Source organism: Balaenoptera borealis, assembly GCF_965194805.1.
Source record: "Balaenoptera borealis genome assembly, chromosome: 4".
In the NCBI taxonomy this organism is placed as follows: Eukaryota; Metazoa; Chordata; class Mammalia; order Artiodactyla; family Balaenopteridae; genus Balaenoptera; species Balaenoptera borealis.
This window is the reverse complement of record NC_138861.1, coordinates 61,496,567-61,515,589: the sequence shown is the minus strand read 5'-3', so window position 1 is coordinate 61,515,589 and position 19,023 is coordinate 61,496,567. Positions and strand designations below refer to the sequence as shown.

General features: G+C 38.7%; 1 protein-coding gene across 5 annotated transcripts in view; it reads right to left on the bottom strand.

The window, feature by feature from the left end:
- The window catches only part of ADAMTS3 (ADAM metallopeptidase with thrombospondin type 1 motif 3), a 291,386-nt gene that overhangs the window by 259,055 nt on the left and 13,308 nt on the right, over positions 1-19,023 (bottom strand). For 4 of the 5 annotated variants that reach the window (XM_082390073.1, XM_082390072.1, XM_082390070.1 and 1 more), the window contains exon 3: positions 10,961-11,367. In XM_082390073.1, coding sequence (XP_082246199.1) covers positions 10,961-11,367 — 407 coding nt within the window. Of the gene's footprint in view, positions 1-10,960; positions 11,398-19,023 lie in introns of all 5 variants that reach the window. The other variant, XM_082390069.1, reaches the window with a different exon arrangement.

Genomic DNA, 19,023 nt, shown 5'->3' with positions numbered 1-19,023 from the left:
CCAGCAATTTTGTATATTTTTGATCATTAACAGATAGGTAAAATTGTTAATTACTTAATAAATATTCTAACTGGTTTACAAAGTATTTCAAAACATAAGATCCAACAGGCAGAACAAAAAGAATCACTGATCTAATTCAAACCCTTAATTTTTAAGTACGGGGAAGAGTACCAAGGTAGTTTCATGGGTACAGTTCAAATTTTATAACATCCTCATAGGTTAACATGTTTCTAAAATTTTTCCAAGCACAGCATATAAAAAAAGGCCTCTTCCTGAAAATTTTAGGTTAATGGCTAGGGCCAATAAATAGGCTCAGAGACTTCCCTCATCATTATGCTAAGTCTTGGTGTGGTACCACAGTTGAAGCCAAAGGTGACAATGACGTGCAGCTGACCAAACAGAAACAGAGATCTTACAGTGACTTAATTTTATCTGGACCCACATCACTATGCTTGGTCTGCCTTCTTGTCCTGGCAGCCGGTTAATACCATCCTCAGAGCCAGGTATGCAAAATAAAGGACTATAAGAAGCCAGGCAGGAAAGCATGAAATATTGGCACTCTATAAGCAAGATCAAATATCCTGTAAGCCCAACAGAAGTATTACTGCAAGATTCCAATCACTATGTTAAAAGCATCATGTTTCACAGATAATGCTAAATAAAACGTTTCCCACTGTGTTTGGGTTGCTAATGTTTGCAGAATCTCTCACTAAGTGCTGTTCTTCCTTTTCTCTTGGGCTTACATGCTCAGACTGGGTCCCTCTATGTTCATATGACACCCAAGTATCTAATAGCACAGTCCTCTCACTCTAAAGATCTTCCACTTTTAGGGACATCACCGGCAGAAGAAGGCCTTCCAGAAATCTCTTATGTTTTAAAGTGGGGTTGGAAAGTCCTATCAGCTAATCAAAAAACTCACGAAGACCTCAAAAGTCTACTTTGATAATGCTATTTAAGTTCAAAAATGCATTTTCTGGTAGCTGGAGCTAGGGACCCACCATGCCACTTTTATCTCCATCCCCCCCCCCCCAATTGCCTCCATTGACTTATAGCCTTTTTTTTTTCTCATGGAAGACTCTAGACTGGAAACAAAAACAGATATAAGATAGCATATTAACTACTATCACCAAATAAAAGAAATATGAAAACAAGACTCTGAACAACAGTATATACCACCTAATGCCACAGAACTCTTTATCGCTATCCCCAAAATGTCTCACTCTGAGGTTCATAATTTAAAATATCTGACCAAAATGAAAAGCCTAAGAAGTATGTTAAAATTATGACTAATGCCTCATTAATGCCATTCTAGCCAGGGTATGGGCTATATCACACCACTAAAGGGAAATGTTTCCTAAAGCAGAAGTAGTGTGCTGTGTAATGCACTGAATGATTAGTGGTCAATTGCATAAAACTGAAGTATTATAATAATAACAACAATAAGAGGTCAATCACAGTCACTATATCTTTGTCAGCTCTGAAGAATCTAATACATGGAACAAGACATTTTCACTTTATATTTCTAAGTAGAACCTAAGAAAGAACTTTCTCTATGGCAGAGCTATATATAAATAAGACGAAAAGTAGTGAGTTTCCCATCCTTAGAAGTCTTCAGGAGAACACAGATTAGAGTATCCCTCAGAGAAGATGATGCTAAAGGAGTCCTGAATCAAGTGGAGAAGGTCATCTGAAAATTACAGGATTTTCACCAAAGTATTCACTTCATAGAAGATTGTATTTTCCACAAGTTAGGTCACAGGCTGAGTTGGGTAACTGCAGCACGTTTTTTTACTTTGCAAACTAAATCAACATCATTATTATTAATCACAAAATATTAAGGACAAATAATTATAATAAATGGAAAAAGAAAGGAAGGGATTGTAGTAACAATCATCGACTTCTCAGAGCCAGGCTGTGTGAAAGATGCATTAATATTCTGTAAGCCCTCAACATAACAAGCATTACTTTCTCCTCTTTACTGATGGAAAGAGACTTCCACAAGGTTAAACAACTTGTTTAAAGTCACAAGCTGGTAGGTAGTAGAACCAGAAGTGGAGTTCAGGTTTGTCTGATTCTAAACCAATACCATGCCCGCTCCCAACATGAATCATCTCCCTAAACCACTTTACAAAAGTTTTGACTTCTGTCATCAATGGCATTTTACCAAACTGAACTCTTCCAAAGTATCATAACTCTAAATAGCTTGGCCACTATTTCTCTTCATTGGTGTTTACTGATTATTCTCGCTACAAAACTCTACACTGGATATCTTCTAAACATTTTATAAAAGTAAGCTATAACAATCTAGATAATGCTTTTCAAAACCCTTCAGGCTATATAATATCCTTTCTTTTTTTTTTAATATTACTGACTCTGGAGTTAGACATTAAGTGCAATCATATATCTCTATTTCTTCAATCAATAAAATAGGATTTTTAGAAATTTGTTATAATTATGGAGTATTTGAACCTGTTTATCAAAAGACTGACAATTCAACTACAATAAGAGCAATGATCTCTTGATATGTTTAGTGTAGTCTAATACTGCTCAAAAATTAATCAACTCTTTTGAAAATAAATGTTTGAAAAAAATACCAAGTGTTTAAAATTTCTTATTTTAGAGATAGAGAATTCAAAGTCGGCCAACCTTAATAAAAAGTACAATTGAGTTTTTTATTCTAAATATTTTTTCAATTTCACTGTGATAGGCTGACAATCGGTAAGATAAAATCTCCCTTTTCAATTGTGTTTCTAATTAATCTCTCTACATTTCTAACAGTATTAAAAACATACAAGTTAATTCATGTCATGCCTCCTTGTCAACCATCCATATTTTAAGGAGCATATTTAGGTAACTTTGGGTAACAGAACTGCTAGGTGCTTTGCTGTCAATCGACCTGAGTGCCATTCCAGCTTTGCCATCAACTCTAAAGACTTAACAACAAATATTGTCAATAGTCTTTGAATCAAAATATTTAATGAAACATTGATTTTTCTCGACCTTTTCTATGGTTTTTCATATATATGTGTGCATATGTGTATGCTTACGTGTGTGTGTGTATATAAACATATATGTATGCATATATGTATTTCCATACACACACGTACATATAGTAGATACGTTAAATGACATAAAATAAAATGGGATTTAATATCGAAATCAACTCATTCACTAACAGCGTATTTTGTGTGTCTTGTTTTTTGAGAGTTAAGTAAACTTGATCAAATTACACTTTATGCTGTAAGCAAAAATCACTAAAACAACATTAGAAATACTCCTTAGAGAATAGGAAGAAGTAGGGGATAGAAACATACAGTAAACACAGTAAGAAAGGAGAACATTTCAGATGGAAGAATTACAGCTATAGAAGGAGGTTTACTAAATAAGGCACCAAATTCACCAAACTTGAAAGGTTGAAGGACCTAGATGATAGGAGAAGAAGTCAGATTTTTCAAAATCAACTTCCAAACCCTCTCAGATAAAATTTTGGGAACAAATTCTAGAAAAAAGTTACTGAGAAAAATACCTCCCTAAACTCCAGAGGAAAAGCCCATGACTTCAGCAAAATCTTTCTATGAAGAAAAGCAACATAATCAAGGAATACGAATCCTTGCCCTTCTCTCATCGTGAATGCCCATGCAAGCCTGTCAAGACCAACTACACGGTCACTGAATTTGGTCTTAATAAACATCACTAGGTTTTATCCTCCTTTTTCTTTTCTCTCTCTCCCTTTTGTATTATATTTGCTCCTATATACAGCTAAATACTGACCAAGACTACCTTGACTCTCCCATGTATTCATTACATATATTATAAAGTTCATGAAATCAACTTACCGCACCCTCTCTTCATTTTTATGGCCATCACAAATATCTCCTACCTTCCTCAGAGGCTCCTCTTCCTACCCACCCCATCCTCTACCATCATCGGTGATCACTTTAACATACATGGTTATCTTTTCAATTGTCTGGTATCACAAATATTGCTTTCTCCAGAAAGCCTTCTACTATCCTTCCAAGCATAAATATTCTTTCCACCATTCAGACTCTCACATGTCATCTATCCTAGTCTTAGAGCATTTAAAACATTCGGCCTTGTACTTTGGTTCTACGTTTGCATATCTTATTTCCAGTACTCTTGGAAGACAAGGATAATGCCTGGCTTACCTCAGTATTCCCCACAGCAATCAGTCTAGCACTTTGCATATCCTAGCACTTCAGAAAGCTTTATTAACTTGATCAGTATTCCTAGAAGCAAAGGTTGTCACACGAGTAACAGTTTTTGCAGTTGAGGACCTTGAGGCTGGGTTTACTTTGCAAGAACTCTATGACCTCAAAGCCTGATTATGCACAAAGGCATCATATCAACATCTCGCTGTGCTTGTGTTCTTGTTTTAATGATAATTTACCGAGAAGACGATATTAAAGATGTGGTCAGCACTATTTTCAAAGTTCTTAAAGCATTTTTTGAGTATCTTTAAAAATCTGTATTAGAGTTATAATGAAGTCATAGTTGCCACTGCATGGAGAAGAATGGAAGCATTACTTCCCAGGCCAACTTCCCCTCCCCTTTTATTTTCTGTTTTTCCATTCCTACACAGAGAAAGATGTATAATATCATATTTACCTTTTTCCCAATTTTTAGCTCATCTTTAAACTTAATTTAAAAATTTACTATAACAAAGATAGAGAAGATAATGGGAAATAAATCATAATCAAATTGATGTAAATCAAATCGTAAGCTGAACAAGTAGTACTCATAAATAAACATGAATAGTTTAAATTAATTACAAAATAACTATTAAAAAGAAATATTTTCAAAATCACACAAGAGAAATATAGCCAAAAACTTTGGAAAAGGCTTGACATATGTATGATTTTGGCTTTATGCAAATTAGATGCCAAATGTGAAAATGATCAAAGACTTTGCCAAACCTTCCTTCTTCACCCCAGATAAGCACAAACTGGCTGCCTATCTATTTGAGAAAGGAGGCATGGTGGGAAATGTAACCAATAGCCCAGATCCAGCAAGATTCAGCACAGGCAGGTACCACTCACAACTAGGATTAATACTGTCAGCTCCCATGGGCCATGGCTTGACCAAATCTCAGGAGAAGCAATGAGGCCTGTTATGGTACTGTTTCTCCCAAAGTAGTTAAGCTAGTGGACTGGTACCCACTTTTTCCTTCTACTAATGGAAATTAAAGAATATAGGAGCTTTGAGAATCTTCTAATCCTGCACGGCTAAAACAGCCTGGTGTAGGTGCCTAGAAGTAAAACAAGGTTCCAGTCCTTTGTTCCCCAGACCTACTAAGATCTCTTAAATCAGCATGTAAACCGTGAAGACACAAATCTCCTTCTGTCTCATCAATAAAACACGACACCTTCCATAGACACGTTTCATGGGAGAAAAAGGTGGGAGGCACCTGGCCTTTAGAGATCAGGTTCTCCTCATAAAAGCAGATGTTCAGGGGGCTTCCCTGGTGGCGCAGTGGTTGAGAGTCTGCCTGCCAATGCAGGGGACACGGGTTCGAGCCCTGGTCTGGGAAGATCCTACATGCCGCAGAGCAGCTAGACTTGTGAGCCACAATTACTGAGCCTGCGCATCTGGAGCCTGTGCTCCGCAACAAGAGAGGCCGCGATAGTGAGAGGCCCGCACACCGCGATGAAGAGTGGCCCCCACTTGCCGCAACTAGAGAAAGCCCTCGCACAGAAACGAAGACCCAACACAGCCATAAATAAATAAATAAATAAGTAAACAGAGCAGCCCTAAACTTTGGGGAAAAAAAGCAGATGTTCAAATGTCAACATCTAAAGATCAGTCCTTGAAAACCCTAAGTCCACTATAAATAGCTACAGATTTGTATCTATTTTTAGTATCACTATTTTTCATAATTACTAGGCAAATGTTCTCAAACCCAGGCACACTGGCTCATAATACTTTTTAAAATAGTCTTTTTACAAAGTGCTTCTGCAGCTGGACTTACTAAAATAGGCATAGCGAGGACATGTTTCTGAAGGGACCAAATCCCAAAGTAAAAGTCTTGAGGCAGGGAAGTCTTAAGGCTGTTTTCTTTATAAGTTTGCAGTTGTCCACAAAGACTTCATTTGGCCATGCACACTCCAAATCTAAATAGGGTAAGTTACCTCCAATACTAACCAGATGTGACTATCAGATATTTTAGAAAAAGGTTCTGCTTATGGTTCCCAAGTTGTTAACTTCAAGCTTCCAAGATCCCCTGTCGTAACAGTGAAGAGTTCCCATTAGATGCCTCAGGAGGCCTAAGAGTGGTCTTGAGTGAGAACAAGGCAGGAGGAAGAGAAACGAGGAGGACGAGCATCTCCCCTGTGTTTTTACCAGGCCTTTCCTGAGTTTATCCATTTTACATATTATTTTATTAGATAACCCCTAGTGATTTCATTTGGAGGAAGAATTCCAAATGTTAAAAAATATTGAAAACTTCTGGCCTAGATAAACTCCCTTGATCATAAAATCAGCCCACAAGGAAATCACTGAGCTGGATAACCCAAAAAAGCCATCATCACTCAGTTCTTCCACTCCCAACCAGTTTCCTCTGATGCAATCCAGGGGAATTAACAAAGCAATATTGTTCTAGCAAGTCTAGAAAAATCCAGTTTCATTATGTTATGAATACATGACATAAAGCCTACTAACCAAATAACCCTTTATTTTGGCAAATTTGAAGACCACAAAGTATGATTGTGAGCCACGACTACACACAGGGGAGATTTAATGGTGTTACAGGGCAAATGCCAGGGCTCTATGGAATAAAGAAATTTATTTTCAGCTGGGATTCTCAGCCAGAAGTGTCTTCCCACTCAGAAGGGTGTGAAACGCCTGCCATCACCATGACTCCTGACCACTGGACTCTCACCTCAGAGACATAGAAGCAGAGAGGCAAAGCACGTCAACGGCCTCCAGCCACAGACCACTGGGAGCACATCTGCAGTTGACAAGCTGGGTTTATTACATGTTGCACGGAGCCAGAACGCACACCAAAGGGACCCATGAGCAAGTCAGTCAGAGAGCTTTAGAAAGAACCTATTAACAGGATTAGGCTTTGGTTGGGTAATTTGGAGGAGGGCCTAGAGAAGCAGGCTTTTTAAAAATTGGATGCTGTCAGAAAACAAGAACAACACCAAGTTTGAATATTGTAACAATTCTCACCTATAAGTGGGTAGACTACAGCAGGCATAAAGCTGCAACTGGTAAAGAATTAGCTGTCACTCCTAAAACGTAATCTTGTGATTCACTTTGTTATAAAGCAGAAACTAACACAGCATTGTAAAGCAATTATACTCCAATAGAGATGTTAAAAAAAAAAACCAAACACGTAATCTTGGCAAAGAATCAGAAAAGGTCATGCTAGACTGGAAGAGATATTGTTCTTTGCCACACTGGGTGAAAATCATTGTCAATTCGTTCATGCAGAACACTTTGATGTTGATTTCAGAAACCCACAGAATAATATTTTCGTTATTACGCATATCTATGTCTAGATCACATTCTAGACCTCGGCTCTGGATATATCACTCAAGGCATTTTTCTGTCCTCCTCAATAATGCCCATGTTAAAGGACCTTTCCTGCGATCATTTCATAGAGTTACCTGGAATAAGTAGACTCTACTGACTCTTTCAGTCAAGTTTCTAATGTCTAGAGAGATAAAAACAGCTAAGCATTACTGCTTGCTTTTTAAACTATCTGGGGTGAATAAACAGTTTCTTTTCTCCCCAGTTGGTCTTGGACTGATAATTTTGTAAAATACAAGGAAAACTAATTAGTAGAAAAATAAAATGAAAAAACAAGACACAAAACACCAGCCCCAACTTTTTTTTTATTATTATTAGGCCCAACGTAAATATAATAACTCTGTCAAACTGTCAAAAAAGTTTCTTTATATAGTCTCGCCTTCCGTATTTATCTTGTCACAAACCTGAGTCTATGGACACATTTTGAGTAGTACCGCTTTTTTAAATTAAATTAAAGCATTCTGTTTAATACAAATTAATTCTGTCTCAGAGCACTGCCCATTTCAAACATACATAGTATGCCACAAGGCAGTATTAGCGAAAAAGAGGTAAGGAGTTTCACTCAGGGAGAAGGCCACGCTAAGAACTTTCCAACCTCAGTGAAAAATAAATACCTGTGGCTGCTCCCTATGAGCAAGAGATCAAAGGACGCATGTAGAAAATCAGATCACTGGACTCCCATCTACACTAGTCTAAAATGCACCCATCCAGGTAGGGCTTCACTGGCATTCTTTTCCATAGCAGGGGACTTAACTTCATGGTTGCTGGGCAGAGATGTTCCCATTGGTATTTTTAGGGCAGGAGTGGCTGTGCTTTCTACTGGGACAACTTGGATTTGATTATAATCCCGGAGCTTCCCAGGGCAATGGCTTTATAGCCCATCCGGTTAATCCTCAGGAATCTATGTTATCTCAGTATCCCTGCTTCCCTTCCTAAGGTCAAGAAGGTCAAACCTAAATCCCTACACAGCAAGCTAAAGGAACAAAAAAGGTTTAGGAATCAGCTAATCAGCCAAATTTATTTACATTCCCATCAATTTTACTTCCTACTTCATCTCTGCTAAGAAGCTTATCCTCTCCAATGCAATTCTGCTATTTTAAGAACTTGTCCCCAGCTTAATGAAGTAGCCACTGGTGTTATCACTCTAACGTATTGATCTGCTCTCTATAACCGTGCTTCTCTTCCTGCCGTCATCTTTACTCTTCCTCCAGAGCTGCTATGAGCTGGAAACTCTAGAAGAGGCTTCTGTTTCTGTACACCCACAAAGGCAGCACTGCCTGCTGTAGGCTAGACACCACGCTCTTCCTGCATCAAGTGCAAGGCCTGAGCCACTCATGTCTGGTTCGAAATTCTGTCCCCATTCATAAAATCTCTCCAGAAGATACTTCCTTATACCACAATTTTTTAAGTTAAACATGATTCTAATATGTATGTCTAATATAAACACACACGTACATGTATACCAGATATTTTGACACTTAAAATCTATGGCAAATTTAACAAATTTGAGCTCCATGAGGATGGTAATCGGGATCATTCCTTTCACCATTTCACAATGCTTGGAATAGTGCTTGACCCATAACTGGCTTCCCAGAAATATCTTTTAATTAACTAATTAATTAATGGATCAAAGAATGGAACAAATGAATACTTGTGGTTTACACTGGTAGAGATGTGCACACGTGCACGCGCACACACACACACGCTATATCAACATACACATGATGCCAACAGTTAACACCGTATCTTAAAAATGAGAAATTAATCCTAATAATTAATGTTCGTTCAAACTTCATATCTATTTTCCTCTTCCTTATAACAACTTGCTATTGCCCCAGATTTCTGTATCTACGACTAGATAATTTGACATGTACAGTCAGAAAATTACTGATTGCTAAGTCGGGTTTAAAAATCACTATGATAACCCATTAAAATAATTTCCTTGCCTTTTGCCTTCCTTAAACTGATTTTCAAGCTTCAAATCTTCTACCTCAAGCTTCAATCTTAACCAAGGAGATAAAAAATACGTAATCTTTTTATGCTATAAAACTTAAAAATAACACTAAATTAAGTTTTATACTCAGTATATTTTACTTAGAAGTATTATAAAACAGTACCTTTTTTTATAATTTATTTCTTTTTATATCCTGGTAGTGTTGAATCAACCTCTCTTAGTGAATACTTTAAACTTAGTCTTTTTAGAAAGCACTATCTATTGTTTTATTCAATGACTTAGTTAATTCAGATCTATTCAACGTTTGTGTGGAATGAGAGGAACTTGAGAGATTCCTTGTGTCTTCAAACCCCAGAGCATGGTCCAACACCAAATGTGACAGTATGGTCCTAAACTGACAGAGTCCAACTTGGAGATTTGGACCTGCCACACATGCTCTATTCAGTTTTCCATCCTGACTTCTAAAACCCTACAGAACATCAAGAGGCAGTACAAGACCCCAAAATAAAGCCCACAACCATTAATCCACCAGCCTTGGGTAAAAACATATGGTATCATAACTCCTTTGGGTTGTGCTTATGCATAGAGAGGACAGTGGCAGAAGATTCAAGGTATTGTTGGGGGACCAGCCAAGGTAGAAGGAATGCAAGGAATATTTTGAGAACTCCCAGAAGAGAGACAAAACAAAGACAATAGCTCTGAACTCCCAAGAAACAGCAGCCTGGCAACCATAGAAAGAAAAATGGTTGCTCTTTCTGAACAAAGACTTGGAGTCAACTGTGAATGGAAGAGACATAAACATTGACACACTTTTCAAATAACATCTGGAGATACAAAACAAATAAAAATACTTCACATCTTCACAGCATGTGAAGAAGGATCAGTTACTATTGGCCTCATCCACAAAACTAAAGAGCCATATACGGGTATTCTATTCAAAAATAAAGAAAAAAATGAATCAAAGCCACAATACAGAGAGAACTACATCTCATGTCCATAGAGTAATGCTATTTGAACAAATTCTAACAGAGGAGCTTCTCATTTCCCATTTTAGCATTCTTTGGGAAGCGAAAGAATGCTTTCAAATACTTTCTTTAAGAGGATATCCAACGTTTCCACATAAGAAGGGAAATACTATCATTTTGAAGGAATCTATGCTTCTTTAGAAAGTTGTCAGAATGATTTTAAATAAATAAGGAAATAAAATCCCCAGTGTTACACAAGTGAACATATAAGCCAAGAATGCTAAAATAGTTGTCTTTGGTTTCTTAGACTAATGTTGTCTTCATGTCAAATTAAGCCAAAGCACACATCTTTGTCAGTAAAATGCTTTCTAATGCTTCTTCCTGAACTTAAAATATAATAGTGAGGTTTTCTTTCCACCTCTACTTTCCAAACCATGCTGCACTCCCAAACACCTGCAAACACACAGACACAAAAGGCAATGAGTCTTACCAGACCATCACAGTTGCTAATGGCAACAGAGGTTCCCGGAATGTCCATGATGTCACCAACATAAGCACAGTTAGTCTGCAAAGGCTCTGTTTTCCAGATTCTTTCTGAAGCACTTCCTGGTTGATGATCATTAATGGGGTCAGTTATATTCCCAGGCACCAGAGATGCCTCATGCCATTCCACAACAGCGCCAGGAGCTACTAGCTGAGTGTTGGGCTTTAGCCGCAGATGAAAATCTCTTCCAAATGCTGTGATGTTAAAGAACAATTGCTCAGAGTTGGAAGACACGTCCCTCGTTGACCTCTTTTTATGATTGGCAGAAAGAATATGGGAGAGATAGTGTCCTTCAAAATTTGTGCTGACTGGAGTCACCAGCTCATACTCTCTCTGTCTCTTTACTGGTAAATCTGTGGGGTGAAAAATAGAATTGTAGAACCCTGTATAACAAGAGAACACAGGAGGACATAACATAGGCATCAAGTGCCCACCTCACAAGACCGTACCTCGACTTGCATAATAAATATATTCTTGAACCATCTCATAAGTAGTAAATTTTGAGAATTCAAATCATTTCTCAAACGCATTTAGGTAACTCTGTGTTCAATGAATCATTTTTTTAATTTTTAAAAAAAGTTTACTGCAATGTGAATATTCATCTCATTTATATGTTTGAGAATATGAACAGAATAACTTTCCATAAACTGTACCTGGTGTGCTTATAATCAACACATACTCCCAGTTAATTTATCACTGGCATAACTGATAACTGCTACAAACTTTTAACAAAGTTGCTATTACGTAGAAAAAACTTTTTCTGATTGTTTTAATTTTTTCCTTGTAAGAATCCTAGAATTTATACTAATCACCATAGCTACTTTGTATTACATCTACCATTGGCTTGTAATTTATACACTGTAGTTTATGGTGTGGTAGTTTATACATATCTTTTCCATCATACCAACCCTAACAATCATACTTCACAGGTGAGGAAACTGAGATTCAGGAGGTGTGTGTCCAAGGTCAAATAACTGTGAAGCTCAGATACGTCTCCAAGTCATACTCCAAAGCCCATACACTCACTCTGCTACATCATGTTGTATCCCATAAATCACAGAACATTTTCAGCAAATGAGGAGAATGGAGTAAAAAAGAAGAAATAATCATCTATAAACTGAATACACTAGTACTGGTTAGTCAAGAGCAAATGGCATTGTCATTTTGCACCATATTCCTTACATGGGAAAGACACTCATTTGAATATGAATTCAATATTTGGGGTTCACTTTACAACACGCGTGGCCACTTACATGTTAAACTGAATTTCACAATTAGAACTTAATTCCCCAAGTTTAGCCAAATGAGAGTACTGTGTCTGCTGAAATGCAAACATCCTGGGGAAAGATAACACATTAAATCAACCATTTCTCCCTTAATAGAAATGATTTTGAAGACAGAAGTAAATGAGGAGGGCAACAAGGATGAAGAAAGAATGCATGGAAAGGAAAATCTGAGAACATGAAGTTAAAAGTTCCCCACCTTCATGGTTCTAGCCTAAGACTAGTGCTGTAGTATAATAAAGTACCCTGAAAAAATTATATGATTCACAAATACTGCTCACCTATGGAAACTTCATGCATGTTATCTAACACATTAGCATATGAGGCCCATAAATGAACCTACAACCTATGGTCTTAAAGTATCCTTATAGATTCACTATGTTTTTGTTATTTTCCTGCTTTTTAAATAACTCAGAAAAAAAAAATGTGTAAAGTACCAGAAGAAAAATGAAGGTATTTTGCAACTTGGAAATTCCTTGAGTGCATGTTTGTTACCATTATGCCACTTATAATGACCGATGTATTTAAACAAAATATCCCCCTTTATTAAATGCACAGAGTAAGTAAACTGGTTGTACAGATTTACTAGGCAGAGAAGGCGTGAGGGTGGTCATATCACAGAGCAGAGTGAAGCCTGGCTTCCACACTGGGAGCAGCCGCAACACAATTCCTGCTTCACAGGAATTGACTCTATATCACAGTCAAAGACTTACACCAGGCATTGGGGTAAGCACAGGCACACAGATTCGGTCTCCCTTACAACCAAATCCTTGGTGAATACTTTTGTAAATTCTGGTTTAGAGAAAGAACTTGAAATTTTAGGGAATGAACTCTAGAGTCACAGAAACAGACTGATGGAGGGGAAAGTTTCTACAGGGATGGATGAATTGGGCTCTTGGAGGTGGACAGACAAAGCCAACCCCAAAATAATTCCTTAAGGATAAGGAACTCCCCATTCAACTCGGTATTTCCAGTATCATCTAATATAAGATTTTGTACCTGCCAGGGTCCCTCATCAGTAGGATTTGTTTACATGTATAAGTTAGTAGTGCAGGCAACTGGAGAACATTTGCTTTGTCTATGGTGCTCCATGCGCTGACTTACTACCCAAGGCCCATGAGCATCCGGCTGCACCAATAATTCCAGCTGTAACTCCTTCTTTAACCATCGGTTTACTGTGTCAAGGGAAGGAAAAGCGATGCTTCATTTAATGTATGGATTTCTCATCTCCGATGAAGGGAATTCACACAACTGAAGTCTATAAACAATATACCGATGCCTGGATTAAGTGACTGGAGAACTAGAAAATTTAGGAAGAATGCAGGGAGTCTCCTCCACACCCAAGAGGATACCCAGAGTTTCATGCTTACAGTAAACAGTAGATTCTCTGGGATGAGTCCATTTTTCCACTGTCAGACAATATGTTCTGAACTTTTATTCAAAATAAAGATGGTGCATTTCTATAGAGCTTTGTCTTATCCAACGTTAAATAATAAGCCACTCCTAAAACGTACACATAAGAAACATTTTTGAAATTAAACTCTGAATGAGTCATTTTCCAGTTGGGAATTAATGGAAAAGATGCATGTAGCCCCACTGGACGGTAGTTAATGGAATGGACAAAGGAGCTACCCAGTCACCTGTCATTTACTGCAGAATAAATATCAGGCACTCTGCTTTGTGCTTGAGAATATACCTTCTCTAATTCTTACAACAATCACAGTTGGTAGGTATTACTACCCTTCGTTTATAAATGAGAAAGCAGACCTAGAAGGCCTGACACATAGCGAACAAGGAACCAAAGGAAATTTTCAATTCTGATCATCTCGATGCTGAAGATCACGCTCTCACTCACTGTAGAATAGATGGAACATCTTGCTGTCAATTTCTAATTTAAGATCTGATTTTAAGGAAAACTACCACAAGAATGATGACGTCCTGCCTACCCGCAGCCAGCCAACCAATTTTTCCTCTATTGTAGCTTCAAAAATTATTGTAAAAGGCTCTTAAGTTCTTGGTCTTGGGGAGAACAATAAAGGGGTGGTGGATAAAGCTCAAAGCTATCAAAAGTATTTAATCTCAGGTTACAATCACATACGCAAACCAACATTAATTTACTGCTTTCAGAAATGACACATTTCACAGGCCCAAATACTTCCACCAAACAATACAGCCTATGGTCAAGGAAGAGACTACAGTGCCAGAAAGCAGAAAAGTCAACACCTGAACTTGAGCAAGTTCTTTATTTTTTCTTTAGGCTTAGTGTCCTCAATTGTTAACTAGAGGTTAGTAATAGTTCCAACTTCATAAGTTTGATGAGAGGTTTAAATGAGATTATCCAGAGGATTCAGTAAATTTTAACTATTTTAACTTAAATGTAAATTAGTCACTTATTAAAATAGTGCCCAGGCGCAATTTTAAAATATGAAACTATATAATTGTCAGCTGGGGTGGCTGAAGGGCCACAGCAATAGGCACGTAAAGGTTTGTGTGAGCCGTAAGTGCCACAAGCACAGAAAGCTGGGGCCACTGTAAAGCCACATTGTGGTCACTAATTACCCAAGCATAACTCAGAAGCAGTGAATTTTGCACAACCCACTGGCATCCGTGCCTGCCTGGTCCATTCCCACCTCCCCCCACCGACCCCGGTAGTATGGATGAACTGTCTGCGGTCTTACCTAAGAGCAAAGCCTCCATTCGTGTACACATCCTAGACCCTCTGGCCTTTGCAAGACGGCTTCAGCAATTGTCATCAGTTTCTTTCCTCATCAATTTTCCCATCACTAGATCATTCCCACCAGTAAATAAATAAGCTGCCATATTTTCCATCTTTGACAAAAAACTTTCTTGATGCCACATCTGCCTCTAGCTAAGTCCCCATTATTTCACTGCCCTTTATAGCAAGATACTTTTAAAAAATTGAGTATATTAGATATCTCCAATTCCTCTCTTCCCATGCTTGTTCTTTCTTGAACCCACTCCAATCACGCTCTTGTCAAGGTCACTAGTAACCCCATGTTGCTGACACCAATGGTCAAGACTCCATCTTCTTACTTGCCCTATTAGCAGCATCTGACTCTATTTCTCTTTCCTTCTTAAAACACTTCCTTTCTTTAGCTTCCAGACACCATTCTCTTCTGGTTCTCCTCTTCTCCTCAGTGGTCTCCCCTTCCCATTCTCCCTCCTCATGTTCCTTTATTCTCATGACCTGAACACACTGCAGTGTTGCAGGACCTGGTCCCAGACTCTCCTCTTCTGCATCTACCCTCCCTAGCCTGGTGAACTCATCCTGTCTCCTGACTTTGAATACCTTCACCATCATATATCTCCAGCCCAGGCTTCCTCCATAAGATCTTCTCTCATCAATTCAATTGCCACTGGATCCTCTCCCTGTGGATATTCACTAGGTACCTCAACACTTCCAAAAGTAAACTTCCTACCTTCCTGCTCCCAAACCTGCACCTCCTTGCCCATGTCAGCAAATGGCAACGCTATCCTCCCAGTCACTCAGACCGAAAACTTGACTAAACCATCCTTAATTCTTCTCACACCACACACCAAATCTTTTAACGAATTCTACTGACTCTATCTTCAAAATATCTCCAGACTCTGACCACTGCTCACCACCTCCCCTGCTGCTACCCTAGTCCAAACCACCATCTTCCCCTTCACAGGTTATCCTCAAAACAGAGCCAATGACAGATCATGTCTTCTCCTCAAAACCCATCCCACTCAGAGAAAAATGCCTCACAAGGGCCAGCACTGGGAATTCTCACATCTCAAGGTCATTGTACTCACTATTTCCTCTGCCAAAGTGTCTTCCCCCCCTACAGCTGCATGGCTCACCCCTCCATTCCTTCAGGTCTTTGCTTAAACTTGACCCTCCCATTAAGGTCTTTCCTACCCCCAGTAACTGTCTCATTACTATCTCCCTTCTGCATTTTACTTCCACAAAACTTGTCACCATCTCACATACTCTAAATCTTATTTATATGTTTATTTGCTCATTGTTTCTTTATACCTACTAGCATATAAGCTTCACGAGGGCAGGGATTTTTATCTTTTCTCTTCACTATAGTTCTCCAGTGCCAGAAACTGACTCTGAAGTCACTCAGTAAATATATGTGAATGAATGAATGAGAGCAGTTTAGCCTGAGGGAGTATCTAAAATTAGAATGCATCTTCTTCTCCCCAAATAGTAATTTACCATCAAGCGATCGATGACAGCAAACCACACAAGTTGTCATACACCTCTATTGCCCGAATTTGCTTGCAAACGTTGGGTATATTTCTCACCGTTCCTGCTGGCCTATAAATCAAACATTTCATAATATCCAAAACTTACATTTTAAGCTACTAAGAACAACGACAAAAATGGATCTAACCATTAAAACAGACCTCCTGGAATGCAGACACAGGGCCCCTCGTGCTTCGGAACCAGAGGCAGGAGATTAGTCCCCACTCTGCATCCCTCTGGATAGTCACAGAACTATAACTCTACAGGTCAAAGATGAACAAGACCTTGAAAGATCATCTCTTTCTTGCCTCTTTCTTACAATTAAGGCATCTCAAGTAGAAGACGTCATGTTTTCTTTTTTTTTTTTTTAATTAATTAATTTATTTATTTATTTATTTTTGGCTGTGTTGGGTTTTCGTTTCTGTGCGAGGACTTTCTCTAGTTGCGGCAAGTGGGGGTCACTCTTCCTTGAGGTGCGCGGGCCTCTCACTATCGTGGCCTCTCTTGTTGCAGACCATAGGCTCCAGACGCGCAGGCTCAGTAATTGTGGCTCACGGGCCTAGCTGCTCCGCGGCATGTGGGATCTTCCCAGACCAGGGCTCGAACCCGTGTTCCCTGCACTGGCAGGCAGATTCCCAACCACCGCGCCACCAGGGAAGCCCTCATGTTTTCTTAAGTTAGAGGTGCAGTACATTTCACCTACTCCCGCCTTCTGGGAGGAGAGATTTTTCTCTGAGTATTTAGGCCTCTCCGTCCCCCTTAACTCACCCTTCCCCCGTGAAGAAGCATGACGGATGTGATTAGCAAGTCTGGGAAAAATAAGCAGTTTGCGAAGCTCAGCACTCCCTCATCATCATTCCTGGCCTGGGAACGATGCTGATAAGGACGCTGTTCTCTTCCACCTCCTCCCCAGCAGCAGGCTCTGTCTCAGCCCAGTGGGCCTGACACACACTGGGTGGGGTGCCCTGTCCGCCAGCCCACTGCCTGCCCACGTGACAGCCTCGTGCTACTCCCCAGCCTCTTTCGTAAGAGATATTTTCACTGTGTCTTTAGATTTGCTATTTCTCAACGTGTTCAGAACCCAGGCAGGTCAGAGGCATATGTTTAGTTGAGGACCTCCTCAAAAGCTTGAACTACCTATAAGAAAAAGTACTGTCACATCTTCGCTGTCAGTCTAATGATAACATTAACAATTCTCCCGGTCAGGGAGTTCTTTCATATCTAAATTCCTCATTCTAGAGTTTAACATAATGACTTCTCCCTTCTTGCACTGCATGAAAAAAACCCACCTTCTTGTGTATCTGTGCATGTGTGTATGTGTGCTATGTATGTACTTCTTTTCACACACACACACACAAATATTGCACACAACTGACATCAAAGGATGTAAGGACCAATGTTCTGCGCTTCCATATACTTAAAAGACCTTTGAGCTAGTCAGACTTTCTGTTTTAATGTCAGCCATGTTAGACTTTTCTAATAGTTTCCAAATTTTACTCATTCCTGAGGCTCTGGACCATTTACAAGTGTCTGTGTTTTAGCATGATACTTACACATAACAGACCCTCAGTAAATACAGGTTAAAGAAAAAGAAAAGTTGCCTCAAACTGAAACCTGGATGGGTCAGTTTCACTGTGCTGAGAAGAAGGTGTCATACCCTCTCTTCACCCTTAAAATATCTACACCAAACTTCTCATTTTCACCTGAGTATTCATCTTGTCTTCCTGACTTCACTATTTCTGTTCATGATGTGCTGATTCTCCCAAACTCCCACGCTAAAAAAACTGACTTCATTTCAACTTTTTCCCCACTTTATATCATTCAAGTCCTACTGATCTCACCTTAAAATTTCTCTCAAATTAATCCCCTTTCTTCCAATCACCTTCAAGTTCTCATCACCTCACACTGAAAAGCTGCAAGTACCAAGTCCAAATGCCCCACATATAATTTCTCACTACCAAATGCCGTATACATTGTATCAGAATATTTTCTAAATTACTGCCAGAAAAATTGTTTTGAAGTCTTATATCTAATATGCCTAGGTTCTACCACTCACTACCTTTGTGATTCTGGTCACTTAAGACTTTTTATGTCAGTACTCACTTGAAAATATTAGGGCAACAGTATTTAGTTCATAGGCTTGTTGTAAAAACTAAATGGCTTAATCCAAAGTGCTTAACACAGTATCCAGCATATAGTAAGTGCTCAATAAATGTTAGGTATTAATATTACCCTGTTATTCTTTATGAAGAGTTTCAACTGGCTCATCATTACTTCAGGATAAAATAAATTCAGAAAATTGATATCTGTATTTCCATGTCAGGCCTGAAAATTGCTTGAAAGACCATCTACTAATCAAATCCCCTCACTTCACACATAAGAAACTAAACTCAAAGTTAGGTAATTTAACCCAAATCAAAACTTAACTTTATCATTTAAGGCCCTCTGCATTCTGTCCCTAATTTCTTTTCAACATCATCTCCCATATA